This window comes from Mus caroli, unplaced genomic scaffold (genome assembly GCF_978045245.1).
Source record: "Mus caroli unplaced genomic scaffold, Mus_caroli_1 scaffold_8, whole genome shotgun sequence".
Lineage (NCBI taxonomy): Eukaryota > Metazoa > Chordata > Mammalia > Rodentia > Muridae > Mus > Mus caroli.
Window position 1 is genome coordinate 116,410,867 of NW_028227263.1, and position 24,737 is coordinate 116,435,603.

Below are 24,737 nucleotides of genomic sequence, written 5' to 3' on the forward strand. Positions count from 1 at the left end.
CACCAGGCTACCCTCCCCAGGGGCATATCTTGGTCCCACAGTCACCATTACTCCTAAGATCCTGGAGCCATAGATGGTCTGGCGTCTTTATGGTCCAGCCTTCTCCCTTCCCCAGATGCCCAAGTACCACTAAAAGAAGCGGAGGCCACACAAGTCATGCTTAGTTGCTTTGCTTTGTTTTTTTAATTTGTTTCTAATAAGCAAGGTCTCTTGCTCGCTCATCCACCAACAGCTGGCAAGTGGGTCCCCAGGAAAGGGAGCCTAGTACCCACTTTGTCGGAGGCAGAGAGTTGGCAGGCCTTCAGGCTCAGAGATCCCACAAGGCCCCACCCCCTTGGGTGAAGTTATATTTGTAGAGTCCAGCCCCTATGCGGGGTAGGTTAATTTGATTTAGCCATAGGCCCCCCTGAAACAATAGAGAAGTGCCTTATTCTGGCACTGTTAGGAGTTTTGGGGTAGCCTGCTCTCTGGGAAAAATTAGAAGTTAGGGAAGGCTGCTTCTTGCCCTGGGTGGTTAGAGGCTATGGGCTACGGTTAGAGACTGCACAGGCCTCAGCCCTTAGGTATATTAGACTTTTCTGGGATTGAGTTGGGGACCCTGATTCCAAGAAAGTGGTTAAAGAACGAAGGGTCTATGAGCTCACACAAGCTGCATGTTAAGAGGGACCGGTGCTGGCCGGGGCTCCGCTGTCCTGCGTGGGAGGTAGTGGTTACTTTTACTGGTGTTCCTCTTTCTCTTTGGTCCTGGCCGCCTCCTTGGCAGGCGGTGGGGACTTTCTAGGGGAGATGGTAGTGCTGGGGTTGGGGGCCTGTGACCCTGACTGGGCATCTATGTTGGCATGCTCCCTCCGGACAAGGTCTTCCAGTTCCTTCTGTAGGGGGCAAAGTTGATGCAAGTCAGGTTACCGTAAACCCCATGGGCCTGGGCTCAGGGTGGGCTGGGGTGGCCCAGCTCCTCACCTTCCATCCGAGGAGGTCAGCGAGAGCCAGGCAGCCTTGATCACAGTCACCCAGCCAGGCCACGTCCCTGCAGGGTGAGCAGGAGTAAGAGAACAGGCTGAAGACCGGCCGGCCTTCTGTCTTCTCTCCCTCCTCACCCACCCTTCCCAAACTGCTCACCCAGGCCCAGCCTCACCTGTAAGCCTTCTTGGAGTCAAAATCCATGCCACCTCCCAAGCCCATCATCATGCCCAGGAAGGGATCCGTCTGTGGGGAGAAGACAGCTAAGGGCACAGCCCTGAGCCAGCAGACCTGCCTTATGCTTATTTCTAAAACAGGGTCTCTCTGTGTAGCCCTGGCTGTCCTGGGGCTTGCTCTGTAGACCAGGCTGGCCTTGAACTCACAAAGATCTACCTTTCCTCTGCCTCCTCAGTGCTGGGATAAAAGATGTGCACCATCATACCTAGCCTTATTTTTCTATTTACTAATGTGTGTGTGTGTGTGTGTAGTGTGTGTGAGTGTGTGTAGTGTGTGTGAGTGTGTGTGTGTGTGTGTAGTGTGTGTGAGTGTGTGTGTAGTGTGTGTGAGTGTGTGTGTGTGTAGTGTGTGTGAGTGTGTGTGTGTGTGTGTCTGTAGTGTGTGTGAGTGTGTGTGTGTGTGTGTAGTGTGTGTGAGTGTGTGTGTGTGTGTGTGTGTGTAGTGTGTGTGAGTGTGTGTGTGTGTGTGGTAGTGGGCTATGTGTCTATATTTGTACACATGTGGACCTGGAGGTCAGGCTAGAGGTCAACCAAGAGGCCAACCATATGTACTGTTTCTTAGAAGTTAGCCAACTTGTTATTGATTGATTGATTAGATAGTGTCTATATGTATATAGTCCTGACTAATATGGAATTTACTAAGGAGACCAGGCTGGTCTCGAACTCAGAGATTCACCTGCCTCTGTCTCCCAAGTGCTGGAATTAAAGTGTGCACCACCACCACTTGGCTTCTTTTTATCTGACTGCATGTATGCCCTTTATGTGTGAGTGCTCAGAGGACTGAGAGGGCATCAGATGCCCAGGAGCTGGGGTTAAAGGCAGTTGTGAGCCACCTGACATGGGTGCTGGGAACAGAAAGTGCTCTTAATCAGTAAGCCATCTCTTTAGTCCAAAACTAATAATCTTCTTTGGTGGTGCTAAGGATTTGACTCAGGGCCTCGTGTATGCCAGGCAAACACTGCCACCGAGTTATATCCTCAGCCCAAACACGTTCTTTCTGAGACATTTCTCAACTGGCCTGGAATTCAGGATTATGAGAGACTGGCTACCCCCTCACATGGGGCCAGTGAGCCCCAGGGACCCACTAACCTTTGCCTCTCCAGTGTGGGACTACAAGCACCATGCTTGTACAAGCAGTTAAACTCGGGACCTAAGGAATGCGTAGCAAGCAACTTATCCTCTGCAAAACAGACAGCACGGCCAGGAGTGGGGGCACAGGCTCATCGTGCCAGAATGTGGAAGGCAGAGGCAGGAGGACTAGGAGTTCAAGGTCATCTTAAATTCCGTGGTGTGTTTGAGAGGGCAGGGGGCTACATGGGAGCCTGTCTCCTGAGTTCACAGGGTATCACACATGTCACGAAGACACAGCTTAGCATCTTCAGAGATTGCTCTGTACAAACACTGTGCCACTTCATAGGAGGGATTGAGAACCCGCAGACTTTGATATGTGAGAGGGCGGGCACTGGCATGGTAGCGTCTGCACTGTCTCCCGGGCCCTGGGAAGCGCTTGGGCTTCACCAGGTTCAAGGCACGGTTCTGTAATGTGCTCAGGGGAGTCTAGAATGACAGGCCTGAAGCGTCGGGTTGGCCCAGTGCACAGGCCAGCTCCCATGTTCTCCTGACTGAACTGGCAAGTCTAAGGATCTGGTACTTTCCAGGTGGGACAGAGACCTGCCCTGTCCCCTGAGGAAGTGGCCAAATGAGGAAGGGGGCAAAATAAGCGGAGGGAGGAGGAGGGGAAGGGGAAGGAGAGGGGGAGGGGAGGGGGAGGAGGAAGGAGAGGGGAAGGGGAGGGGGAGGGGGAAGGAGAGGGGGAGGGAAGCTGAGGCAGACTTACCTGGCCTGTCTTTTCCTTGTTAATGAGTAGCCGTGGGGTGGCTAGTGGTGCCCTGGGAAGGGGGAGCTGAGATTCAGGATCTGCCCTAGTGCCCTGTCCCAAGCTGACCCCCCAGTCCCATCCTCCTCAACCTACTTGCTGATGAGGGAGGCGAAGGGCTGCACCTGCAGGGAGGTGCCCATGATGATGAGGAGGTCCACCTTGGAGAAGTCCTGTGGGGAGTAACCAGGAAGGCCTTGGACCCCACTACTTTGGCTCTGTCCCCCTCACATGGGCCAAGCCCAGAGTGGACACTTACTGACTGCATGCAGGAGAAGAAGCGCGATGGAAGGTTCTCACCGAAAAACACGATATCTGCGGTAGACACAGACAGAGGGACAGAGGACAGAGGACAGGAGATATGGGAGACAGAGCTAGAACAGTCAGGAGTCGGGGGCCCAGCTGAGGCCTGGGGGGCGGGGCAGACAGATACCCACCCTCTGCTGAACAGTAGGGGACGGGCCAGGTAGCAGAGTGGCCAGATTTGGGGGTGTGAGGGCCAGTGGAGGAAAGGGGTCCCAGCTCTAGCCCCAGGCCCAAGGCTCACCAGGCTTTACCACGCTCTGACACTGCTCACACTTGGGAGTCGCTTCTGAGAAGATCTTCTCTGAGTGGGAAAGAGGAAGAGAGAAGGAGGGGTGAGTTGTGAGGCTCCCCCAAGGCCTGCTGGAGAAGCCCTCTTCTGCCCCTCCCTCTTGTCAACAGAAATGCATCCAGGCAGGTGGCACTGGTGCATGCCCCAAGCCTGCTTGGCGGAGAATTAAACAGGAAAATTGTGAGTTTGAGGTCAGCCTTGGCTACACAACAAAACCACATCTCAAAAAAACAAGAGCTAAGGCTTCAAGGTGGCTCAGTGTGTAAAGGGATCTGCTGCCAAGCCTGGTGACCCGAGTTCCGTCCCCAGATCCCACATGCTAAAAGGAGAGAAACGGCTCCTGCAGATGGTCCTCTGACATGCACATGCATGCTATGCCATGTGCACACCTACACACATACTTACACAAACCCCAAGAGCTGAGGCTAGCTCAGTGGTGGAACCATAAGGGCTTGGGCACGACTCAGCAGGAGATGCCTGCTTCAAGTCGCCCAGTGTGGGGGCTGTGGGTGTGGCCCAGTGGTAGAGCCTCTGACCTCACATGCCCGAGTCCCCTAGTCTGATCCGCAGCACCACAAAACAAACAGCACAGCTCACTACTCAGGCATTTCCTGGGTGGTCTTCCCCCGCTTCACAGAGAGGAGCTCCCTTCTTAGAGAGCTGTCCCCTTCACCTCCAGGCATCCAGGGGTGGCTGGCAGCACCACAGCTAGTGAGTGAGAGGGCATATACAGGGGCAAACCCATCTGCCCCAGACAGGCACCCCTGGACTCCACCAGATCCCCATCTGGGGAATGGGAGTCAAGTTGTTCCAATGGGTCCTGGGGACAGTCCTATCTGCCCCTGGGTCAGGAAAGGACATACAGATAGTCTTGGGTTGGATCAAACCTCAAGCCCATCTGTTTGCCACCCTTGGATTCTGTGACAGACTCCTTATGGGACAGACTCCCCTTATGAACGTCACACTCCTTCTTACTTATGGGTCAGGAGTCTGAAAGTACATCAGTCACATGCAGCCACAGGCCTGGAGCTCACTCCGCAGCCACTCATCCAGCCAGCCACAGGGCGAAGCGTTAACGGCCGCCCGCTGCTGAGGTATTTCTGCACAAATATGCTATTCTGTGGGTGGAAGATGCGATTCCACGGGGACATAAAGGGGGTGATGTCCATTGTCCGTCACCCCCAGCTGTGCACACTTGGGCTGCTCAGGAACCTTCAGTCTGGGGGCAGCTGGCTGGCATTCTGTCAGAAGAGCCACCTTCCAGGGTCCTGCTATAAAGGCCACAGCTGTCCTGATCTCAAGGGGACACCAGGGGCTTTGTGAAGTCAGCATAAAGAATACAGAAATGGATTCCCACAGTGACACAGCAGCTTCAGGCTCAGCACAATGGCTGCCAGAACAGACTGGTGCTGGCACCCAGGCGCGGGGACTAGCTGTCTCTCAGTTGCTGTGTCCTCAACATGAATGAGGACAGTGACAGCAGTGACAGCCGTGAGCTATCATGTTTGTCTCCAGCACTTGTCTTACCCAACACAGCACCCAGCTTCCCTCTCCACAGGCTCCTGCTGTACTGTCCAACATGGAAGGCTGAGCTACATAAATAAGACTTATATAAAATTTATTACTTTTTATTTTCATTTTGTCATGTAGCCCAGCCTGACCTGGAACTTGGTATGTAGCCAAGGCTAGCCCTGAACTCCTGATCCTCCTGCCTCTCCCAGGCAATAGGCTGCATGTACCATGGTTCCTCGTGTGACTTCTACAATTTAAATCAACAAAAACTTAATCAAATTAGAGACCCTATCTTTTTTTTTTTTTTTTTTTTTTTTTTTTTGGTTTTTCGAGACAGGGTTTCTCTGTATAGCCCTGGCTGTCCTGGAACTCACTTTGTAGACCAGGCTGGCCTCGAACTCAGAAATCCACCTGCCTCTGCCTCCCCAGTGCTGGGATTAAAGGCGTGCGCCACCACGCCCGGCCTAGAGACCCTATCTTTAAAAAAATAAAAATTAAACTGTTTTGGGCGAGCGAGGTGGTTCAGACGGTAAAAAGCTCCATCCTCAAGCCTGACAGCTTGAGTTCAGTTCCTGGGACCCACATGGTGGCAGCAGAGATTAGACACTTTGCTTCAGTAGGCATATGGGGCAAGTGAAGCCATGTTGGATGTAGACACAGGCCTCCTCGTCTCAGAAGGTTCCACTGTGCAATGCCTTCCTCAGAAGGTAGCCGTGTCTGCCATGTAAGATAGATAGTAAACACCTCAGAGACACAGGCTGTGTGACCCATCGAGGACGTGAGTCTACATGGAGTCCACACGGGCTGGCCGTGCTCTGCGGTTCATATGGATGACAGCCCAGCAGAGGGGTGGCATGGGAGCAAAGACCTGCTGTCACCTTGAATCCTTGAGGCTTCTACAGCTACCATAAAAAGCAAGACAGCTGGGTACCTTAGTGCATGCCTGCAAGCAACCTCAGTACTAGAGAGGCTGAGGCAGAGGTGCAAGCTCCAGGCCAGCCTGGGCTACATAGGGAAGCCTAGCCTCAGAGGAAACCAACCAACTCACTGACTAGCAAGAGACAAAGAATGGAGCAGACTGCACTGGGGCCCAGCCCTTGGAGGCTGGCTATGGCAGACAAGCAGTGAGAGCCTCCCCTCCCCCAGCCTCACCTTTCATCCAGCCCATCGTGTATTCTTTTCTGCAGGAGGTGTTGACACAGTGTGATGTGTAGAAGGTGCCGTGGGCCTCCACCAGGTCCTGGGGCTCCAGCCCCGCCACTCGTTCCAGCGTGTCTATGTTCTGGAGGGGGAGGGGAGGTCAGGAAGACAGCCAGCCCTGGTGGCTCTGAGAAGTGGCATGCAGGGGATGAGGAAGGGTGAGGATATATGGAACATGCCCGCTTCCCCAGTGGGGCCACAGAAGGTTGCTAAAGGATGCCCATGGGATATTCTACAAACTTGGGTCACTGCCTCTATTTTTCAGAGAAGTTCTTTTGTTAGAGAGCCACGCACATTCCCTCCATTTGCCACACATTTATTGCAATAAATGTATCTATCTTCAGCATCTCCCTCAGATGTGGCATCCTTGTGGGGATCCCACCTGAGTAGCTTGTATGTGACAGCTCTGGCCAAGCATTAACATAAATAAAGTGAATCAGGTCAGCAGTGGTGGTGACTGCCTATAAGCCCTGCAATTGAGGCAGGAGGACAGCTTTAAGTTTAAAGTCAGCTGAGGCTACATAGCTAATGTCAGGCCAGCCAGGGCTACATGGGAAGACCTGCCTCAAAAAAGTGAAATAAATAAGCAATAAGTAAATAAAGCCAGGCATGGTAGGCCATGCCTATAATTCTAGACTGCTGTAAAGGTGAGGCTAGCCTGAGGAACAGGGTGAGATTCAGGCAAGCTGGGACAAGACTAGCACCTGTCTGGAAAAGCCACAGTAAGGGCTGACAAGATGGCTCAGCTGGCAATGGTCTTTGCTACCAACATAGCAACGTGGCTTTGGGCCCCGGACATCACATGGTAGAAGCAAACGCCTTCCCTTCAGTTGTCAGCTAAACTTTACACACACTAAATAATGTAATATGAATAAATAAAACAAGAGAATGACTTATTTGTTTCTTTGGGGGGGAAATGGTTTTTTGAGACTGCCTCAAACTGGAGAACCTCCCTCCAGAGTGCCAGGATGACGGGGGAGCACCGCCACACCCTGCACTCAGGGATGCTGCATGACAGGGGAGCACCGCCACACCCTGCACTCAGGGATGCTGCATGACAGGGGAGCACCGCCACACCCTGCACTCAGGGATGCTGCATGACGGGAGCACCACCACACCCTGCACTCAGGGATGCTGCATGACAGGGGAGCACCGCCACACCCTGCACTCAGGGATGCTGCATGACAGGGGAGCACCGCCACACCCTGCACTCAGGGATGCTGCATGACAGGGGAGCACCGCCACACCCCGCACTCAGGGATGCTGCATGACAGGGGAGCACAGCCACACCCCGCACTCAGGGATGCTGCATGACAGGGGAGCACAGCCACACCCCGCACTCAGGGATGCTGCATGACAGGGGAGCACAGCCACACCCTGCACTCAGGGATGCTGCATGACAGGGGAGCACCGCCACACCCCGCACTCAGGGATGCTGCATGACAGGGGAGCACAGCCACACCCCGCACTCAGGGATGCTGCATGACAGGGGAGCACCACCACACCCTGCACTCAGGGATGCTGCATGACAGGGGAGCACCGCCACACCCTGCACTCAGGGATGCTGCATGACAGGGGAGCACCGCCACACCCTGCACTCAGGGATGCTGCATGACAGGGGAGCACAGCCACACCCTGCACTCAGGGATGCTGCATGACAGGGGAGCACCGCCACACCCTGCACTCAGGGATGCTGCATGACAGGGGAGCACCGCCACACCCTGCACTCAGGGATGCTGCATGACAGGGGAGCACAGCCACACCCTGCACTCAGGGATGCTGCATGACAGGGGAGCACCGCCACACCCTGCACTCAGGGATGCTGCATGACAGGGGAGCACCGCCACACCCCGCACTCAGGGATGCTGCATGACAGGGGAGCACAGCCACACCCTGCACTCAGGGATGCTGCATGACAGGGGAGCACAGCCACACCCTGCACTCAGGGATGCTGCATGACAGGGGAGCACCGCCACACCCCGCACTCAGGGATGCTGCATCTGCTTTGTTGTTGGCTCAGTCTACCAAGCCCTTCATTGGAGAGTGAGCAGCACACACACAAACAGCTAACTAAGGGACCACAGAATTACCTCCGGCAGCCTCTGTGTCCATAGGAAACATAGTCTAGGGTGGAGGGAGATGCCTGAGATCTCTGATCATGTTGGATTATATCCACAGACATGCTCCTTCCCTTGCAATGGGGCTCTGTCCTCATAAGCCCACCGTGAGTTGGGTCTACCCTGAGTGGAGCAGGCCTCTGACACCTACCCTACTGCACATCACTGATGTAAGTTTGCAGTTTTCCCTCATGATGATGTGGTAGACTGCCGCCTCTACCCAATGTCTGCACAGTAGAGCTGGGCTAGCAGAGCAAGCCTGTAATCTCAGACACAGGAGGGTGAGACAGAAGATTACAAGCTCAGGTCTTGCCTGGGCTGAGGGTGTGGCTCAGTGGTAGAGCACTTCCCCAGCATGCCGGAAGCCCTGCGGCCTATATAACTAACGCAGCAGACACACACCCAAAATAAAAGGAAAAAGAAAAAGACTAATCCTTGGTTTTAAAAAGCAGGGTGCTGCCCTATGGTGTGAGTATCGAGGGGTCCCCAGACAAGAGGCTGGGTTTGGGGCATACAGAGAACTTCCTGGAGGGTGAATTTCATGTATGCAACTTGAAGGGTCTATAGCCACTCTTCTGTGGGGAGGGACCACAGTGGCTTGAGCGACCACAATGACTGAATGTAAGGATGGGTTCCTGTGCAGAGCTAAAAACAGCACCACAGCTTCAGAGAGGCACAGCTCAGAGGCGGGGTCAGAGATGCTGTGTCGGCACAGCTCAGAGGCGGGGTCACTGTGTCCCAAAAAGTGGGTCAGTGATTCAAACGGTGACTGGGGAGAAGAGGCCACGAAGAGAAAAAGCTGACCACAAAGGGGGCAAGTGGAACATTTTTTTCCACCTTCAGATATTTTACAAAAATGTACGTGTGGGGGCGGGAGGGGTGGCTCAGCGGTTAAGAGTGTTGGATGTTCTCCCAGAAGACCCCGGGTTGGGACCCAGCACCCACATGGCAGCACACATCTGTTAAAGCCCTCTCTTGGCCACTGTGGGCACTGCATACACATAGATCATAGCCATACATGCAGGAAGAACATCCATAAACATGAAATAAAAATAAATCTTCCTTTAAAGTATATGTGTGGAGCCAGTGAGATGGCTCAGATAAAGGTGCTTGCCACCAAGCCTGATGACCTGCGTTCCATCCCTGAGACCCACATGATGGAAAGAAAGAACCGACTCCTGCAAGTTGTCCTCTGACTTCCAAACTTCAGGCTGGTCCGGAACTCAGAGATCTCCCTGCCTCTGCCTCTATATGCTAGGTTTAAAGGCGTGTGCCACCACCGCCCGGCTCCTCCAAACTTTTCATGCGGCATGCCCACACATGTCCGCGTATACTGGAAACACGCACACACCCCAACTATACTAAACAGATACTGCAGATAGTGTAGACATCTGCATACTTCACACTGAGCACGCTTGTGGTGGCAGCTCTCACTCACAGGTGGCTCTGTCTGAGGCCTCTCTGCTCAGCCTAGGCCCCACGTCCAGCTGCCCCCTGCCCCCTCTGTGTGGCAATCTCCCAGAGTCTCACAGTCTCAGGAAAGCACAGGAGGTGCTCAGCTGAAAGACTGCCACCACCCAGGAGAGGCCTAGCCATGTGTTTCTGCATCAGTGGCCCTCACTGAAGGTCTGTTTCTGTTCACCCTGGCTGAATCAGCACAACAGCATCCTGCCTGCTTTCTGTAGCTCCCTTCTGCCTGAAGGTTCCTTCCCTCCCAGCTCTCAGGTTTTTGTTTTTTTGTTTGTTTGTTTGGATTTTTTTTTTTTTTTTTTTTTTTTTTTTTAGGCAGGGTTTCTCTGTGTAGCCCTGCCTATCCTGGAACTCACTCTGTAGACCAGGCTGACCTCAAACTCAGAAATCTGCCTGCCTCTGCCACCCAAGTGCTGGGATTAAAGGCGTGTGCCACCACTGCCCGGCAGGTTTTTGTTTTAATGTCACGTTGGCCAGGCTTCCCTGCCTGCCCCGTGCACACCAGCATCCCCCTCATGCAATCCTCGACTTGCTTCCCGGGGAAGCGTTCAGAGACTCAGCCCCATCTGACACCCTAGGTCTATGACTCATCGTCCCTCTTGTTCTTGTCACACACATGAATTGGCACCAGGAGGGCAGCGGTGTCTGCTTGGCTCACTGGTAGGGTCTGGTACTTGGGTGGACACCTGTTGTCATAGAGGCCAGCAAACAAGGGTGCAGGAGGGACATGCAACCACAAGCAGGAAGCATGGGGCTTCAAGGGAGCTGTTAGTATCAGGCCTGAGCCTCTTTCTGTGAATGAGGCTGACTCTGAGCCTGGGCAGTGCCTTGAAGGACTAAGCTGTCTCTCTCTTCCCCAGTGAGGGCCTCCAGCCATCTGGCCCCAAAAGTTTGAACTCATCCTCCCCCCGGTGGCCGTTTCTGACATTACAAGAGCTTCAAACCTATTTGTATTCAAGCATTAACTCTTCTGTACAATTTGGAGATTTCTTTTTCCTTTTTAACTTTTTTCTTCTTGGGGGGGGGTGTTTGCTATGGAGCCAGTCTGACCTTAAATCCACTATTAGCCCAGGTTGGCCTTGAACTCATGATCAGCTCCTTCCTCAGCTTCCCAAGTACCGGGATAACAAGTGTGTAATGTAATGGCCACTTTGTATTCTGAGACAATTTTTTAGCACACACGTATACATAGAGCAGTCTGAACTTCAACACATCCACAAAACGCACAGAGACACATAGAAGCCAGCAGCCTGAACATCCATCTGAACCCCAGTGTGGCCACAGTGTCCCATTAGCCACCGTGTCCAAGGCCAGGCTCAGAAGTGTACGAATAAGAAGCCCTCCTTCCTTACGATACAGTGTCACTTTCCTGATTTGGAGTGGCTGTGGTATGGACGGTGTCCCCTCAGATACAGAGGCCTTTTGCAGTAAGTCTGGGATGTCCTGTCACCTCACAGCAGACTTGAGAGGGCTTGAAGCTGTTCTGACTTCTTTATATTTAAACGTTCTTATATTTGTTAGTTTATATTGTAATTAATCGACTAATCAATTAATTTAGAGATACAGTCTCACATCCTAAAGGTTGGCCTTAAACTCACTGTGTAGCCAATGATAACCTTTCTTTGGTTTTTGTTGTTGTTTTGGGGTTTTTTTGGTCTTTCAAGACAGGGTTTCTCTGTGTAGCCCTGGCTCTTTTAGAACTTACTATGTAGACCAGGCTGACCTCAAACTCACAGAGATCTGCATGCATCTGCCTTTTGAGTACTGGAGTTAAAGGCATATGCCACTACCATCCAGCAACCTTGAATTTCTGACCTTCCTCCTGATTCCAATGAGCACCAATCTATCCTGTTTCCGTCCCCTATTTTACAAAGGGGAAACTGAGGCCAAGAGGAAGTGGCCCATTGTAGGTCATTCACTACAATTAGCTGAGCCCTGGTCCTGTGCCTGCCTGTGTTAGCCCAGCTCTGACCAAGTGTTCCAAGACCCATCTGGCCTACTGCCCGAGAGCCCTGCCACCCCCGGTCACGCTTGCCCACGGTCCTGCCTACCCATGGTCACAGCTGCCCGTGGCCCCGCCTACCTGCGTGTAGCAGCGCAGCAGCAGCCCCTTCTCCTTCAGCAGGCGGATGAAGTAGTGGCAGATGGTTGGCTGAGAGAAGAGTAACAGTGTTGATGGGAATGTCCTAGGCCATGCGGTGGGCCCATTCTGCCCCATGGCCCCATCTCAGTGGCCCAGTGAGGGTGAGCCTGCCTTCTCCCGTACCACAAATGAGGAGACCCAGGCCAGGGCAAGGTGGCGGCTTGCTGGCGTCACCAATAGGTAAACTGCAGTCAGGCTCACAGCCAGGCTTCAGCCTCAGCCCTTCCTGATAGTCTCAGCAGCTTTCTTAGAGTTGGGCAAACTGAGGCCCAGAGCCACAGGATAAAGAGATGAGGGGCCAGGAAGGAGGCCAGGCAACCCACTCCTCCTTTCTTTTAATTTCTTAAAATTGTTTATTTTACTATTTATTTATTTTTTTGGTTTTTGAGATAGGGTCTCTCTAGGTAAGCCTAGAATTTCCTATGTAGACCAGACTAGCCTCAAACTCACAGAAATCTTCCTGCCTCTGACCAAGAGCTGGATTTGGTTTTTTGGTTTTTTGAGTCTGGGTTTCTCTGTATAGCCCTGGCTGTCCTGGAACTCACTCTGTAGACCAGGCTGGCCTCAATCTTGGAAACCTGCCTGCCTCTGCCTTCCAAGTGCTGGGATTAAAGGCGTGCGCCACCACTGCCCAGCCCCCGAGCTGGAATTTTTTAAATGATTTATTTTTATTTTATGTGCATTGACTGGTGTTTTGTCTGCATGTGTGTGTGTGTCAGATCCCCTGGAACTGGAGTTACAGATAGCTGTAGGCTGCCATGTGGGTCTGGGAATTGAACCCAGTCCTCTGGAAGAGGAGCCAGTGCACTGAACTGCTAAGCTACCATTCCAATTATTTTTAGTTACATATATGTGTGTGGGTCTCTTTTGGTATATGGAGGTGAGTTCTAGTATCCACAGAGGCCAGAGGTGTCAGGCTCCCCGGAGCTGTAGTTACAGGGGGCTATGAACATCCTGATGTGGGTCCTGGGAATTGAACCCAGGTCCTCTGGAAGAGTACTATCTGCTCTTTTACCCTGAGCCATCTCTCCCACTCTCACCTCTTCCATCTTTAATTTTTATTTTTTTTGCTTTTGAAATAGGGTCTATGTAGTTTTGGCTGACCTTGCATTTGAAAGTTTCCTGTCTCTGCCTCCCAAATGCTACAGTTATGGGTATGAACTATCAAATCTGGCCAGAACTTGTGTAATTCTTTTCTTTTTTCTTTAATAATATCTCTATCTACCCATCTATCTATCTATCTATCTATCTATCTATCTATCTATCTATCTATCATCCATCTATCTACCCACCATCCATCCATCCATCTATCTACCTACCCACCCATCTGTCTCTCCCTCCATCCAACCATCTACCTGGGGATATGCACTTGCCACAGTGCACATGGAGGTCAGAGAATATGATGGAGTCAGTTCTCTCCCTCAGTCATGAGGATTCCAGGGATTGAACTCAGGTCATTAGGTTTGGTAGCAAGCACCTTTACCCATGCAACCATCCTGCTGGCCCCAGACCTAGGTTCTTAATCATGTTATGCTTGCCTGGAGGGCCTATAAAGAGCCTGCTTCCATGCCTACTCTTCCCAGTCTCCCCTGCAGAAGATGACCTCACCTTGAACTGCCCGGGATAGAGCTCCTTGGCAAGGGCAAAGAAGGGTTCCGGATGTTTCTGTGGGAGAGAGGAGCAGAGGGCCACATGTCCCAGGTAAGATAAGGACTGGAGTTGGGAGCCACCTCCCCTCATCTTAGCAGTCTACCTTGAAGTAGCTGATCTCAAAGATGGCCTCTGGGTAAGGAAGGTGGTACTTCTCCAAGTTTGCATAGAGGCCAGTGGATGGGGAGCGGAAGTCAGGAATACCTGCGGCTAGGAAGGCACACGCAGTCAGAGGCTCTGCCCATGTGTGCACGAACCCCTCCAGCCTCCCCCAGCCCCACGAGTGGCTGAAGGAAGGGGAACTTACACGTGGAGATTCCGGCTCCCACCAAGCAGATGACCCTGCGGCCTGGAACAGAGGATTGATGGCACACGCTAAGGTTTCTCTCCTAGACGTACTGCTGGTGCCAGGCAGGATGGCATTGGCAACCTCACATTTCAGGTGAGGAGACACAGCCACCCAGGAGAAGGGAGAGGGCTGGGGGGTGGGATGGGGTGGGGGTGGCTCGCAAAGCTCGGCAGTACAGAGACGGCTAGTTTGAGGCCTTGACAATCAACCCAAACCAAATTCTGACAATGACTAATCTAGGTACAATACTGTAAGACTTAAAAAAAATTACTTTTGGGTCAGAAGGTAGCTGTGTACGCCTTTAATCCCAGCACTCGGGAGGCAGAGGCAGGCAGATATCTGTGGGTTTGAGACCAGCCTGGTCTACAGAGTGAGTTTCAAAACAGCCAAAGAGACACTGAGAAACCTTGTTCAAAACACACACACACACAATTGAAAAAGAAAATTTGAGACAAGGTTTCATATAGCCAAGGCTGACCTTGAGCCTTCTATGTAGCTAAGGCTGACCTTGAACTTCTGAGCCTCCTGGCTCCACCTCTTGTGGTGTGCACCAGCATGTCTGCTGGTTTCTCTGGTTTTGAGTCAGTGCCTCCTCCCTATGTACCCTGGGCTGGCCTGGAATCCTGCACCTCCCTCCTCAGCCTCCCAGGAGCTCCAGTGACTGGCTAGGACCTGTTTCTAGCTGTACACATCCCTTCACCATCCTGCTTTGTTCACACAAAAGCCTAAAGTCTGCTCCTTTGAGTCAATTGCACTAAATAACGGGTTTTTTGTTTGTTTGTTTGTTTGTTTGTTTGTTTTTTGGACAGGGTCTCATGGATGTCAGGCAAGCATTAAATTCACTATGCAGCCAGCCAAGGATGACCTTGAATTTCCAATCACCCTGCTTCCATCTTTAAGTGCCCAGTATGGCCACCATGCCCAGCTTTTCTTTCTTTGAGAAAGAGAACTCGCAGTGACCTTGCAAGCGTTGGGAGGAGTGGGTACCACCAAGCCTTGCTACGCCTGTTGTTGTGTGTGGTGCAGGAGACTGACTCTCGGGGCCTGTGCACTAAGCAAGCACTCCACCAACTGAGCCGCGCCTCCAGCCCCTCCGGTGTACTGTGCTTCTTCAGATCCATGGTTCACACTCTTGTGGGGGCTTTGTCCTTGGTTTTTAAAGAACTATTAGGGCATGGTAGGACTGAATACATTCACAGGCACAGAGCTGGGAAGAAATGGCCCTATTGCTGCCCCAGCTGCTGGCTGGCCTGCAGCCCAGCCTCACAGAGCCCCGGCATCTGTCTGTCAGCTGATGGGCAGACACAAATGTGGTATCCCATGAATTGGGCACCCCTGGGGTGTTCTGTTTCAGGGACAAGTGTGACCAGAAGTCAGTCTGCCATGGGGGCTGGAGAGATGGCTCAGTGGGTAAAGGCACTTGCTGCCAAGCCTGATTCCTGGAAACTACACGGTAGAACGAGAAAAATACCTCCTCAAAGATGTCCCCTGGCAAACACAGTAGCATGCCTGCACCTACAGTAATGCTCACATCACACACCCCCAACACACACACTCAAAGGTAATGTTTAAACCAGGCATGGTGGCGTATGTGTTTATTCCCAGAACTTGGGAAGCAGAGGCAGGAGGATCTCTGTGAGTGAGGCCAGTGTGATCTATAAAGTGAATTGCAGACCAGCGAGGTCTGTTACACAGAAAAAGAAACCAAACCAAACCAAAACCAAATGACAACAGAGAGCCTGCTACAGTCTATGCACTCAACTTCTTTAGGATGTACTGGCCGAAGTCTGGCTGGAGATTGTAGGCATTGAGACTGGGTGTGGTAACACTGTAATACCAAAACTCCGGAGACTGAGGCAAGAAAATCTTAAATTCAAAGCTTGCCACAGCTACAGAACAAGACCAAGCTTCAAGGGCCCTGACTGTGCCCCTTGCATATGTTCACACCAAATCACAACCTCTCCGTGCCTCAGTTTCCTCTTCTGTTCAGCTCACTTCTAGAGAGACCTCACAGCTATTTCGTGATAGTTAGGTACAAGGATGCTTGGTGAGATAACTTAGCCCAGAGCCTGGCGAACAGCAAGGATCTGCTTAGCTGATATTTATGTCCCACACCAGCACCCTATGGGCCAGGGACTCTCAGATCTGAGTGTAAGAGGGAGGACCAGTGCCGCCTGGCCACTGTGTGGGTGCGCTCTGCAGGCGGCCGGCTGCCCAGCCTGTGGCAGGAGAGGGAGGTTCAGCTGCCATCCCGGCTGCCAAGGAGGGCGCTGAGCAGCTGGGCCAAGGGGAAACTGGAGAAGATGGCCTCAACAAAGGGCTGTTCAGGACCCTCAAAGCTGCATTGTTCCCAACGAGGATTGCGAGGGCCTGGGTTCTCAGACTTCGGTGACTCGACCTCAGCAAGAAATATCAATTTCACGGTGACCCAGCTACTAGCTGGCTTCTAAACAGCACATCTGAGACAAGCTTCCTGTAATAATACCATGGCAAACACTTCTGTATCTCTCAAGAGGTCGGGTCCTGTTCTAATCACTTATCTCTTGAGAGAGAGAGAGAGAGAGAGAGAGAGAGAGAGAGAGAGAGAGAGAGAGAGAGAGAGAGAGGGAGTGTGTGTGTATTTCTCCAGGGCCATCCACCTGGTGTGTATATGGGATGTTGTTTGTTTGTTTGTTGGTGTGCACACATCTCTTTGTGCGTGTATTTCACAGCAAACATGTGGAAGGAAGTGAGAGGACAACTGGTGCCATCACAGTTTTTAAGGCAGGGTCTCACGGGGACCTGGGCTCGGCTCCTGCCTCTGCCTCCCCAGCCCAGGAATTATAAACACTTGCGAGCTGCTTGTGTGGGAGCTGCCAGCATTTAATGGACTGAGATAATCTCCTAAGTCAGTCTCTCTCTCTCTCTCTTTCTCTCTTGTGTTTTGAGACAGGGTTTCTCTGTGTAACTCTGGCTTTCCTGGAACTCACTCTGTAGACCAGGCAGGTCTCAAGCTCAGAGATCCTCCTGCCTCTGCTGGGATTAAAGGTGTGGGCCACCATCATCATTCCATTTCCCTTTTTTTTCTGTAGTCCAGGCTGCCTCTGAATTCACACGCTCTAGCCTCAGCTTCCAGAGTGGCTGGGCCTGCAGGTGAGCTCGGCAAGCTGAGCATATGTATGCTCAGCATGTGGCAATTTCCTTAGTCTCACCCGAGTCACCCCAGAGCTTTGATCACTTCCAGTCTAGGGCATAGGCCTTGGCTCATCAGAAGACAGTAATATATTCACTAGGGAACTGACCCAAAGTCAGGCCTAGTGGTGCTACTCTGTACTCCCAGCTATGTGGGAGGCTGAGGTACGAGGATTGACCTTCAGGGACTAGTGGGTAAATTCATAGTCGCTCAAAATAAAACAGTAGGAAAGGAAGGGCTGGGGCTGTAGCTCAATGGCAGAGTGCCTGCCTAGTGTAGGGGCTGAGTTCCAGAGAGGGGGGGGAGGGAGAGAAGGAGGGAGGGAGAGAGAGAGAGAGAGAGAGAGAGAGGGAGAGGGAGGGAGAGGGAGAGGGAGAGGGAGAGGGAGAAAGAGAGGGAGAGGGAGAGGGAGAGAGACAGAGAGACAGAGAGAGAGAGAGAGAGATAGGTTCTGGGCCAATGTGGCCTTGTTCTTAAGTGCAAAGGTACCCTGCCAAGCAGGAGCCGCCTGCTGGACTTTCCTTCACCCTACGCAGTCAGGCTTGTGAGGCCTGAGAACAATGTCCTAACAATGTCCTCGAGCCTGGCTCCATCACATTTAATGCTTAAGAGTCTGCATGCTCCTTTTCATTGTTTTCGGCTAGAGTTCTGGTTTCTTGTCTTCCTTTGAGTTAGCAATCCTACGTAGCACATGCTACCCTCAGATTCATGATCTTCTGGCCTCAGTCACCTCCTGGGCCTCACTCTGCAGACCAGGCTGGCCTTGAACTCAGAAATCCGCCTGCCTCTGCCTCCCCAGTGCTGGGATTAAAGGCGCGCGCCACCACCACCCAGCAAGCTGAGTGTTTTGGTTTTTTCTTAACTACATGGGTGTTTTCCTTCGTGAATGTTGTGTGCTACATGCATGCCTGATGCCCATGGTGGCCGTAAGTAGGGTCCCCCGAAACTGGAGTTACAGATGGTTGTAAGCCATCATGTGAGTGCTGGGAACCCAACCTAGGTCTTTTGGGAAAACAGCCAGTGCTCTTAACTACTAAACCATCTCTCCATCCCAAGAGTTGGGTTTCCTCCATTTTTTTCTTTTTGAATTTTAGGAAAACTTCCCATGTAGCTCAGGGTAGCCTCACACACACAGTCTAGCAGAGGCTAACTTGAAATGCAGGTCCTTTCCCAATCTGCTCAGAGTTTGGGATTGCAGGTGTGTACAGCAGGCTTTCTTACTACTCCTACCCCCCAAAATATGGAGTCAACTGGGGCCAGGAATGGGAGAAGTGGCCAAGCAGTTGGGGACTCACAGCGCTCGCTCTGCATGTAGCGTGTCACTCCTTCAAGGGTCAGCTCGTCCAGCAGACGCTCCTTCTGAGAACCCAGGCCCAGGGTCTGGGTGAATAAATTCCTCAGGAAGTCCACTGGCCAACAACAAGAGAGACAGCGCCAGGTGGGCATCGAGGCAGGGCCCAAGCACGGGATTCACTCTCCTCCCACACCTCAACTCCCAATGTCTCCTACAGCCAGCAGCCTCCAGTCCCAAACCATTGTTACATGCTTTGCCTATCACTCCTGGTAGCTTGGAGGGAGTCTCCCCAGAATCCCACCCTCTAATCCCAGACCCCAGATCACCTCCCTGCCCTCCTCCAGGACGACACTTACTCTCTGCCTCTCCACCAGTGGCTCCTCCCTCAGTGTCCGAGTCTGAATCCTGGAAGGGGTGGGTGGGATGGCCAAGCCCAAGAAGTGGGGTTAGCGGGGAAGGGCAGGGAAGGGAATGGATGGGAAGGGTGACAACCTGGTTCAAATACAGTAGGGCTCTGACTGGGAGGTGCCCTGAAGAAGTACAGGGCCAGTGTAAGGACTCTGGGAAAGGTTGCTTTAGAGAGAGGACCTGGCTCTCCTCTAGGCCTTATCTTTCTTTCAAGATGGGGTCTCTCTGGCTGGCCTAAAACTTACTACACAGACCAGGATGACCTGGAATTCCTGAAGATCTGCCTGGATCTGTGGCCTGGGTTTAAAGGCATGCACCTGCATGCTTGTCCCATCTTTTTTCTTCTGACAGAGTCTCACTTTATATATCCCTAGTTGGCCTAGAACTCACTATGTAGACTAGATTACCACTTGCCTCTCTCTGACTGCTAGGATTAAAGGCATATGCCACCATGCCTAGCTTGCTTTTTGAGTTAGGGTTTTATGTAGCCCGGGCTGGCTTCAAACTTGCTATGAAGTCTTTGTGACTTGAACTTCTTTTTTTTTTTTTTTTTTTTTTTCTTTTTTTTTGGTTTTTTGAGACAGGATTTCTCTGTGTAGTCCTGGCTGTCCTGGAACTCACTCTGTAGACCAGGCTGGCCTCGAACTCAGAAATCCGCCTGCCTCTGCCTCCCAAGTGCTGGGATTAAAGGCGTGCGCCACCACGCCCGGCGTGACTTGAACTTCTAATCTTCCTGTCTCCACCCCTAAAGCTGGGATTACGGGCATGATGTTGGGAGCACATCCAACACTCTACCCAGTTGGCCATCACAGCCTGACAAGATGCTAGGGCCTGAAGCCATGGCTTCATGCATGCTGGGTGACCTCAAGATAGACCTCCAAGCCCATGGGCCTCAACTTGTCCATATAGCTCAGAGGTTGCTGTGAAGCCGAGCAGTGAGCCCCTAGGCACCTCGGCTGGCCTACTTCACTTCTCTGGGCCACCTGCCACAGCTACACCACAGCCTAGTCATTGGTGATGCCACTTCTCTGACACCGGACATGAGCCTCTCAGGGCGACCCCACCTTGCTCCAACCATGTTCCAAATTGGCCTCAGCATCTCCCCACACCAGCTCCTGCTCCCAGTCCCCATACTAAGTGGCCTCCCTGTCCCTTCATTGGCTTCCCTACCTCACCACCCTCATGCCAATTCCCAGTGTACCCACTGGGATGCTAGCCTCCTGACATCCTTCCACTGACTCCCTCTCCCAACCCCAGAGCTCCACCTGGTTCAACTTGTTCTCTCCTGGGGTCCTGCCCTGGCCTCCTTGACTCAATTTCTGTCTTAAGACTCATGATGTCTTAGATCATATGATGGATGGCCTGTTGAGGACAGTCCACCTCTCTCTTCTTTAATCCTTCCCCACCCCCAAATCACAAACATCTACTGAGTGCCACAATATCAGCCACACAAGGGCAGGGACATTATGTTTACTGCTTACTGCCCAGCCTAGATAACAGGACTTCCATAACCATCTACCACTCAACACATGCCGACTGGGGCCGCCCAGGGCTGGCCTTGCAGCAGATGCCACACAGTCTGACCAGCACAGTCAACTCCCTGCTCAAAGGCCCCCAGACCTTCCCTTCCACACTCTGCTTCCAAATCTCCTTTCCAAATTATTATTTTTTTATTTTTTTATTTTTGGTTTTTCGAGACAGGGTTTCTCTGTGTAGCCCTGGCTGTCCTGGAACTCACTTTGTAGACCAGGCTGGGCTCAAACTCAGAAATCCTCCTGCCTCTGCCTCCTGAGTGCTGGGATTAAAGGCGTGCGCCACCATGCCCAGCTCCAAATTATTTTTAAAGATTCTTCTGTTGTTATTGTTTTTTTTTTTTTTTTTTTTTTTTTTTTTTTTTTTTGGTTTTTTTGGTTTTTTTGAGACAGGGTTTCTCTGTGTAGCCCTGGCTGTTCTGGAACTCACTTTGTAGACCAGGCTGGCCTCGAACTCAGAAATCCGCCTGCCTCTGCCTCCCGAGTGCTGGGATTAAAGGCGTGCGCCACCACGCCCGGCGATCATCCCATTATAGATGTAGATCGTTTGAGCTACTATGTGGTTTCTGGGAATTGAACTCAGGACCTTTGGAAAGGCAGATAGTTCTCTTAACCACTGAGCCATCTCTCCAGTCCTTGTTATTGTTTTAAGACAGGGTCCTACATAGCCCAGGCTGGCTCTAACTTGTATGTACGTGAGGGTGACCTTGAATTCCTGACCCATCTATTTTTATTGTTTTAGGAGCTAGGATTACAGGATTGCATCACCATCATGCCTGACTCTAGAATGATTCTTCACTGATATTAAAAATTACATAAGTTGGCATGATGGGTCACCAGGGAAAGGGGCTGCCTGCTAAGCCTGACAACCTGCGTTTGATTCCCAGGTCCCACATGGTGGGAGGAGAGGATAGCTGTCCTCAGATCACCATACATATACTGTGGCGTGTGTATCCTAAACACACACAAACACACACAACAAACTAGGTTTAAAATTTTAAAAAGAGGGGCTGGAGAGATGGCTCAGTGGTTAAGAGCACTGACTGCTTCAATTCCCAGCACCCACATGGCAGATCAGAGCTGCCTGTAACTCCCAGTTCCAGGGGAGCTGACACCCTCACATGGAATTATACACAGGCAAAATGCCAATGCACATGAAATTAAAAAAAAAAAAAGATAAAAACTTTAAAAAGAGCCTGTCCAAGTCTTACTGTTTTACCCAAGATGGCTTCCAACTCCTAATCCTCCCCTTTCAGCCTCCTGAGCCTGGATAACGAACAAACAGCAAAGCAAAACCAGCAACAGTTAAACAGCGATAACTCTGCGTGGTTTCTCGGCGTGAGGTTTTGTGCATTTGTTCATTATTATAGAACTGGGTCTTGCCAGAGTATGATACTGCACAATGTTTCACAGACCTACATCATTCTCTTTAGTTTATTTTAGTTATGTGAATATGTGCATGTGTGTACAAGTCCCCATAGAGTCAGATCCCCTGGGACTGGAGTTATAGTCACTTGTGAGCGCCTGGTACACGGAACTCAGGTTCTCTGGAATAGAATTCTTAACCACTGAGCCATCTCTCCAGCCCCCACCTCATTCTTTATTGTGGCTCCATAGTAACACATTGTATGATGAACCGTGGTTCATTGACTCCCTCTCCTGACAGCCACTGAGGCTGCTGCTAGCGTTGCCCCATCTGGATAATGCTGCAATTGACACCTCGCATCTTCTTGGCCACTGAGAACCCCTTTTGACTGTGAATCCTTTTTTTGGTCTGGCATTAAGCCTTCATTTGGGAGCCAGACAAGTAAGAGACTAGAGACCCACAGCCGGCTGTCACAGCTCTTATGGGGGTACTGTTGACCACAGCTTCTGCCCCTGCCTCCCTTCGCAGTGTGGCCTCATAGGATGAGCATCCAGTGGTTGTAGGCATGGTCCAGTACACTGTTTCCCAACCTGTGGGACACAATCCCTTTGGGGATCAAACGACCCTCTCTTGGGGGGGGGGTCCCATATGAGATATCCTGCGTATCTGATATTTACATTATAGTTCATAACAGTAGCAAAAGGACAGTTATGAAGTAGCAACAAAATAATTTTACGGTTGGAGGGACACCACACCATTGGAGCTACATTAAAAGGTTGCAGCATTAGGAAGGTTGAGAACCACTCCTCTAGTATACGAGGACAACCTGGCCTCTGGGGGAACCGGAGGCTTTGGTAGGTGTCTTCAAACATCTTTGAGATGGCTCATCTACCTCTCCACTGAACCTGCAGCATCTTTCGGAGCCCATTTCCCCATAAGTTTCAAGCCCTTTCCTTTCTACCCAAAGACCACAGGAGTTAACAGTTTTCACCCAGTAAGTTCCTCATCTGTAAGGCGGCCATGAGCGGCCTTCCCTTCGCTGGGATGCTGCAAAGATTAAATGAGGTCATGTACATTAAAATTCAGGCAGAGTATCAAGAAATGCACACCACCGGAAATCCAACTACTGAAACATCTACTATCCCTTCTTGCTCTCAGGTCTGTACCCTGCATGGAACACCACCTCTGATTTCATTTAAGAAAGTCCCTTATCACTTCACTTATACGACACTGTGACTATATCTTGGTCTTGTTCCTAGATCAGCTTGTGGGTTCCACCAGGGAAGAGTTTGGCTAGAATCTTCTATAATCTCTGACCCACAAAGTTTGCCCCGCATCCCAGGGGTATGCTCTCCCTTTTCCTCCTTCCTTTTTTGAGACTGCGTCTCACTACATGGCCCAAGCTGCCTCTCCTTTCTCCATCCTCCTACCTCACTTCCCCCCTCCCCTGCCCCCCACATGTGCTGGCATTACAGGGGGCTGGCACCACACCCAGCTTCAATACTTTTATAACGTGCCCTATAGGGTCCTTTCCCCCAGGATCTGAGTTTGGGATTGAACTGGAAAACCGTCTCTTTCAGGTCCAGCACAAATGAGGTTCAGAAGGGGCTGAGGATGGGATGGGCAACAGTAGGAAACGAGGACAATATGGAAGGGAACCAGGGGTTGAGGCTATACATTTTCCTTGACAGTCCCAAGAAGCCACCATTCTCCCAGAAGATTGTACTAATCCCCAGATGGGTTTAGGGATCAGGGCCATAAGCCAAGGGCCCTTGGGTAAAAGCCTTCCCTTGCCACCTCCCCCCAGTGCGGCACGTGGAACCAAGTCTCTCCTTCCCTCCACCCTTTTCCCCATCTCACCTGAGCCTCCTGCACCTTCCCTGCCTGGGTCTCCAGAGGGTCAGAGGCTGGGGAGGAGGGGGAGCAGACGTGGTTACAGTGGGGGGAAAGAGTTAAGCAGAAGGGCTCACAATGGTGGAGGACAAGAGGACCCACCAACCTAATTATTTCGGAGTCAGGGATGGTAGTAAAACTATCGGAGATGGGAAAAGGCATATTTTAGAGTGGAGGAATGTGTGACGTGAAAAGGCTGAGGAAGGGAATGCTTAGGAGGAGAAAGCAGGCGAAACTGGACTGAAGGAAGGTTTCAGAGTTAAGCAGGATACGGTAGCATGTGCGAGCCGGGAGAATGAGGGAGGGCTAAGTTTTTCAAGAGACGTAAGTAGGGATACTTCTGCTGAGAGATGAGTGTGGGAGAGGAGATGCAGTGAAGGTAGGAGGTTTAGGAGAGGCACAAGAACTGAAGGAATGAGATAGTAAGGGGCCGCTGGGGTCCCCGGAACATCCTACAGTTGCCCTTAACAACAGACAACCTTAGCAACCGGGATAGTGGTAACTTTGGTCCTTAGCAACGAGGGTCCTCAGCAACCAAAGTACGAGAAATGCGATCATTAAGAACTTGACAATCGGACCCTTAAATTTCACAATCCAGAAACCCACCAACCTAGCAATACGGACCACTTAGCAACACCCCTCCGAATCCCACTCCCTTCAGGTAGATCCTGTCTCCCGCCCCACCGAGCCTGCCCTCGGGCCCCGGGGCCTGCAGCCCAAAGCCAGGCCCCGGCGCGGCCCGACCCTCCCACCCTCCCACCAGGGCCCCTAACTCACGGTCCGGCTCGGCCATGGAAACGGGGTGGGGGCCCTCGGGACTGTCACCGACTGCTCTGTCCCGTGACGGCAGCGGAAACAAGAAGAGGCCGAGATAGGATAGAGAACTACAACTCCCGGCAGGCAACGCGATCCCATAACCGCTTTCGTATAATGTGCCTCTCATGTTATCAAACTACAAATCCCA

General features: G+C 51.8%; 1 protein-coding gene across 2 annotated transcripts; it reads right to left on the bottom strand.

Annotated features, from left to right (window-relative positions):
- Positions 1-157: 157 nt before the first annotated feature.
- Positions 158-24,727, bottom strand: Sirt2 (sirtuin 2). Of its 2 annotated transcripts, XM_021166052.1 has the most exons (16): positions 24,551-24,660; positions 23,741-23,787; positions 18,931-18,979; positions 18,576-18,689; positions 14,067-14,108; positions 13,863-13,969; positions 13,718-13,774; positions 12,050-12,118; positions 6,332-6,461; positions 3,620-3,679; positions 3,332-3,387; positions 3,169-3,245; positions 3,034-3,085; positions 1,136-1,206; positions 961-1,027; positions 158-872 (listed from the first exon to the last, which is right to left on the bottom strand). In XM_021166052.1, the coding sequence occupies exons 1-16, from the start codon at positions 24,564-24,566 to the stop codon at positions 717-719; spliced, it is 1,170 nt and encodes a 389-aa protein (XP_021021711.1). In that variant the 5' UTR covers positions 24,567-24,660; the 3' UTR covers positions 158-716. The 2 variants fall into 2 exon arrangements, with proteins under 2 accessions (XP_021021711.1, XP_021021710.1); XM_021166051.2 differs by lacking the exon at positions 23,741-23,787 and having other exon boundaries at positions 24,551-24,727.
- Between the last annotated feature and the right edge of the window lie 10 nt (positions 24,728-24,737).

What these genes read in the sequence shown, in the direction of transcription:
- Sirt2 (XM_021166051.2), bottom strand. Translation starts at nt 24,688, where the DNA reads ATGGGATCGCGTTGCCTGCCGGGAGTTGTAGTTCTCTATCCTATCTCG. An exon ending in CACTGGTGGAGAGGCAGAGA is followed by an intron (nt 18,690 to 18,930) that starts GTAAGTGTCGTC and finishes GTTGTTGGCCAG; the next exon opens with TGGACTTCCTGAGGAATTTA. An exon ending in GGGAGCCGGAATCTCCACGT is followed by an intron (nt 13,970 to 14,066) that starts GTAAGTTCCCCT and finishes GTGCCTTCCTAG; the next exon opens with CCGCAGGTATTCCTGACTTC.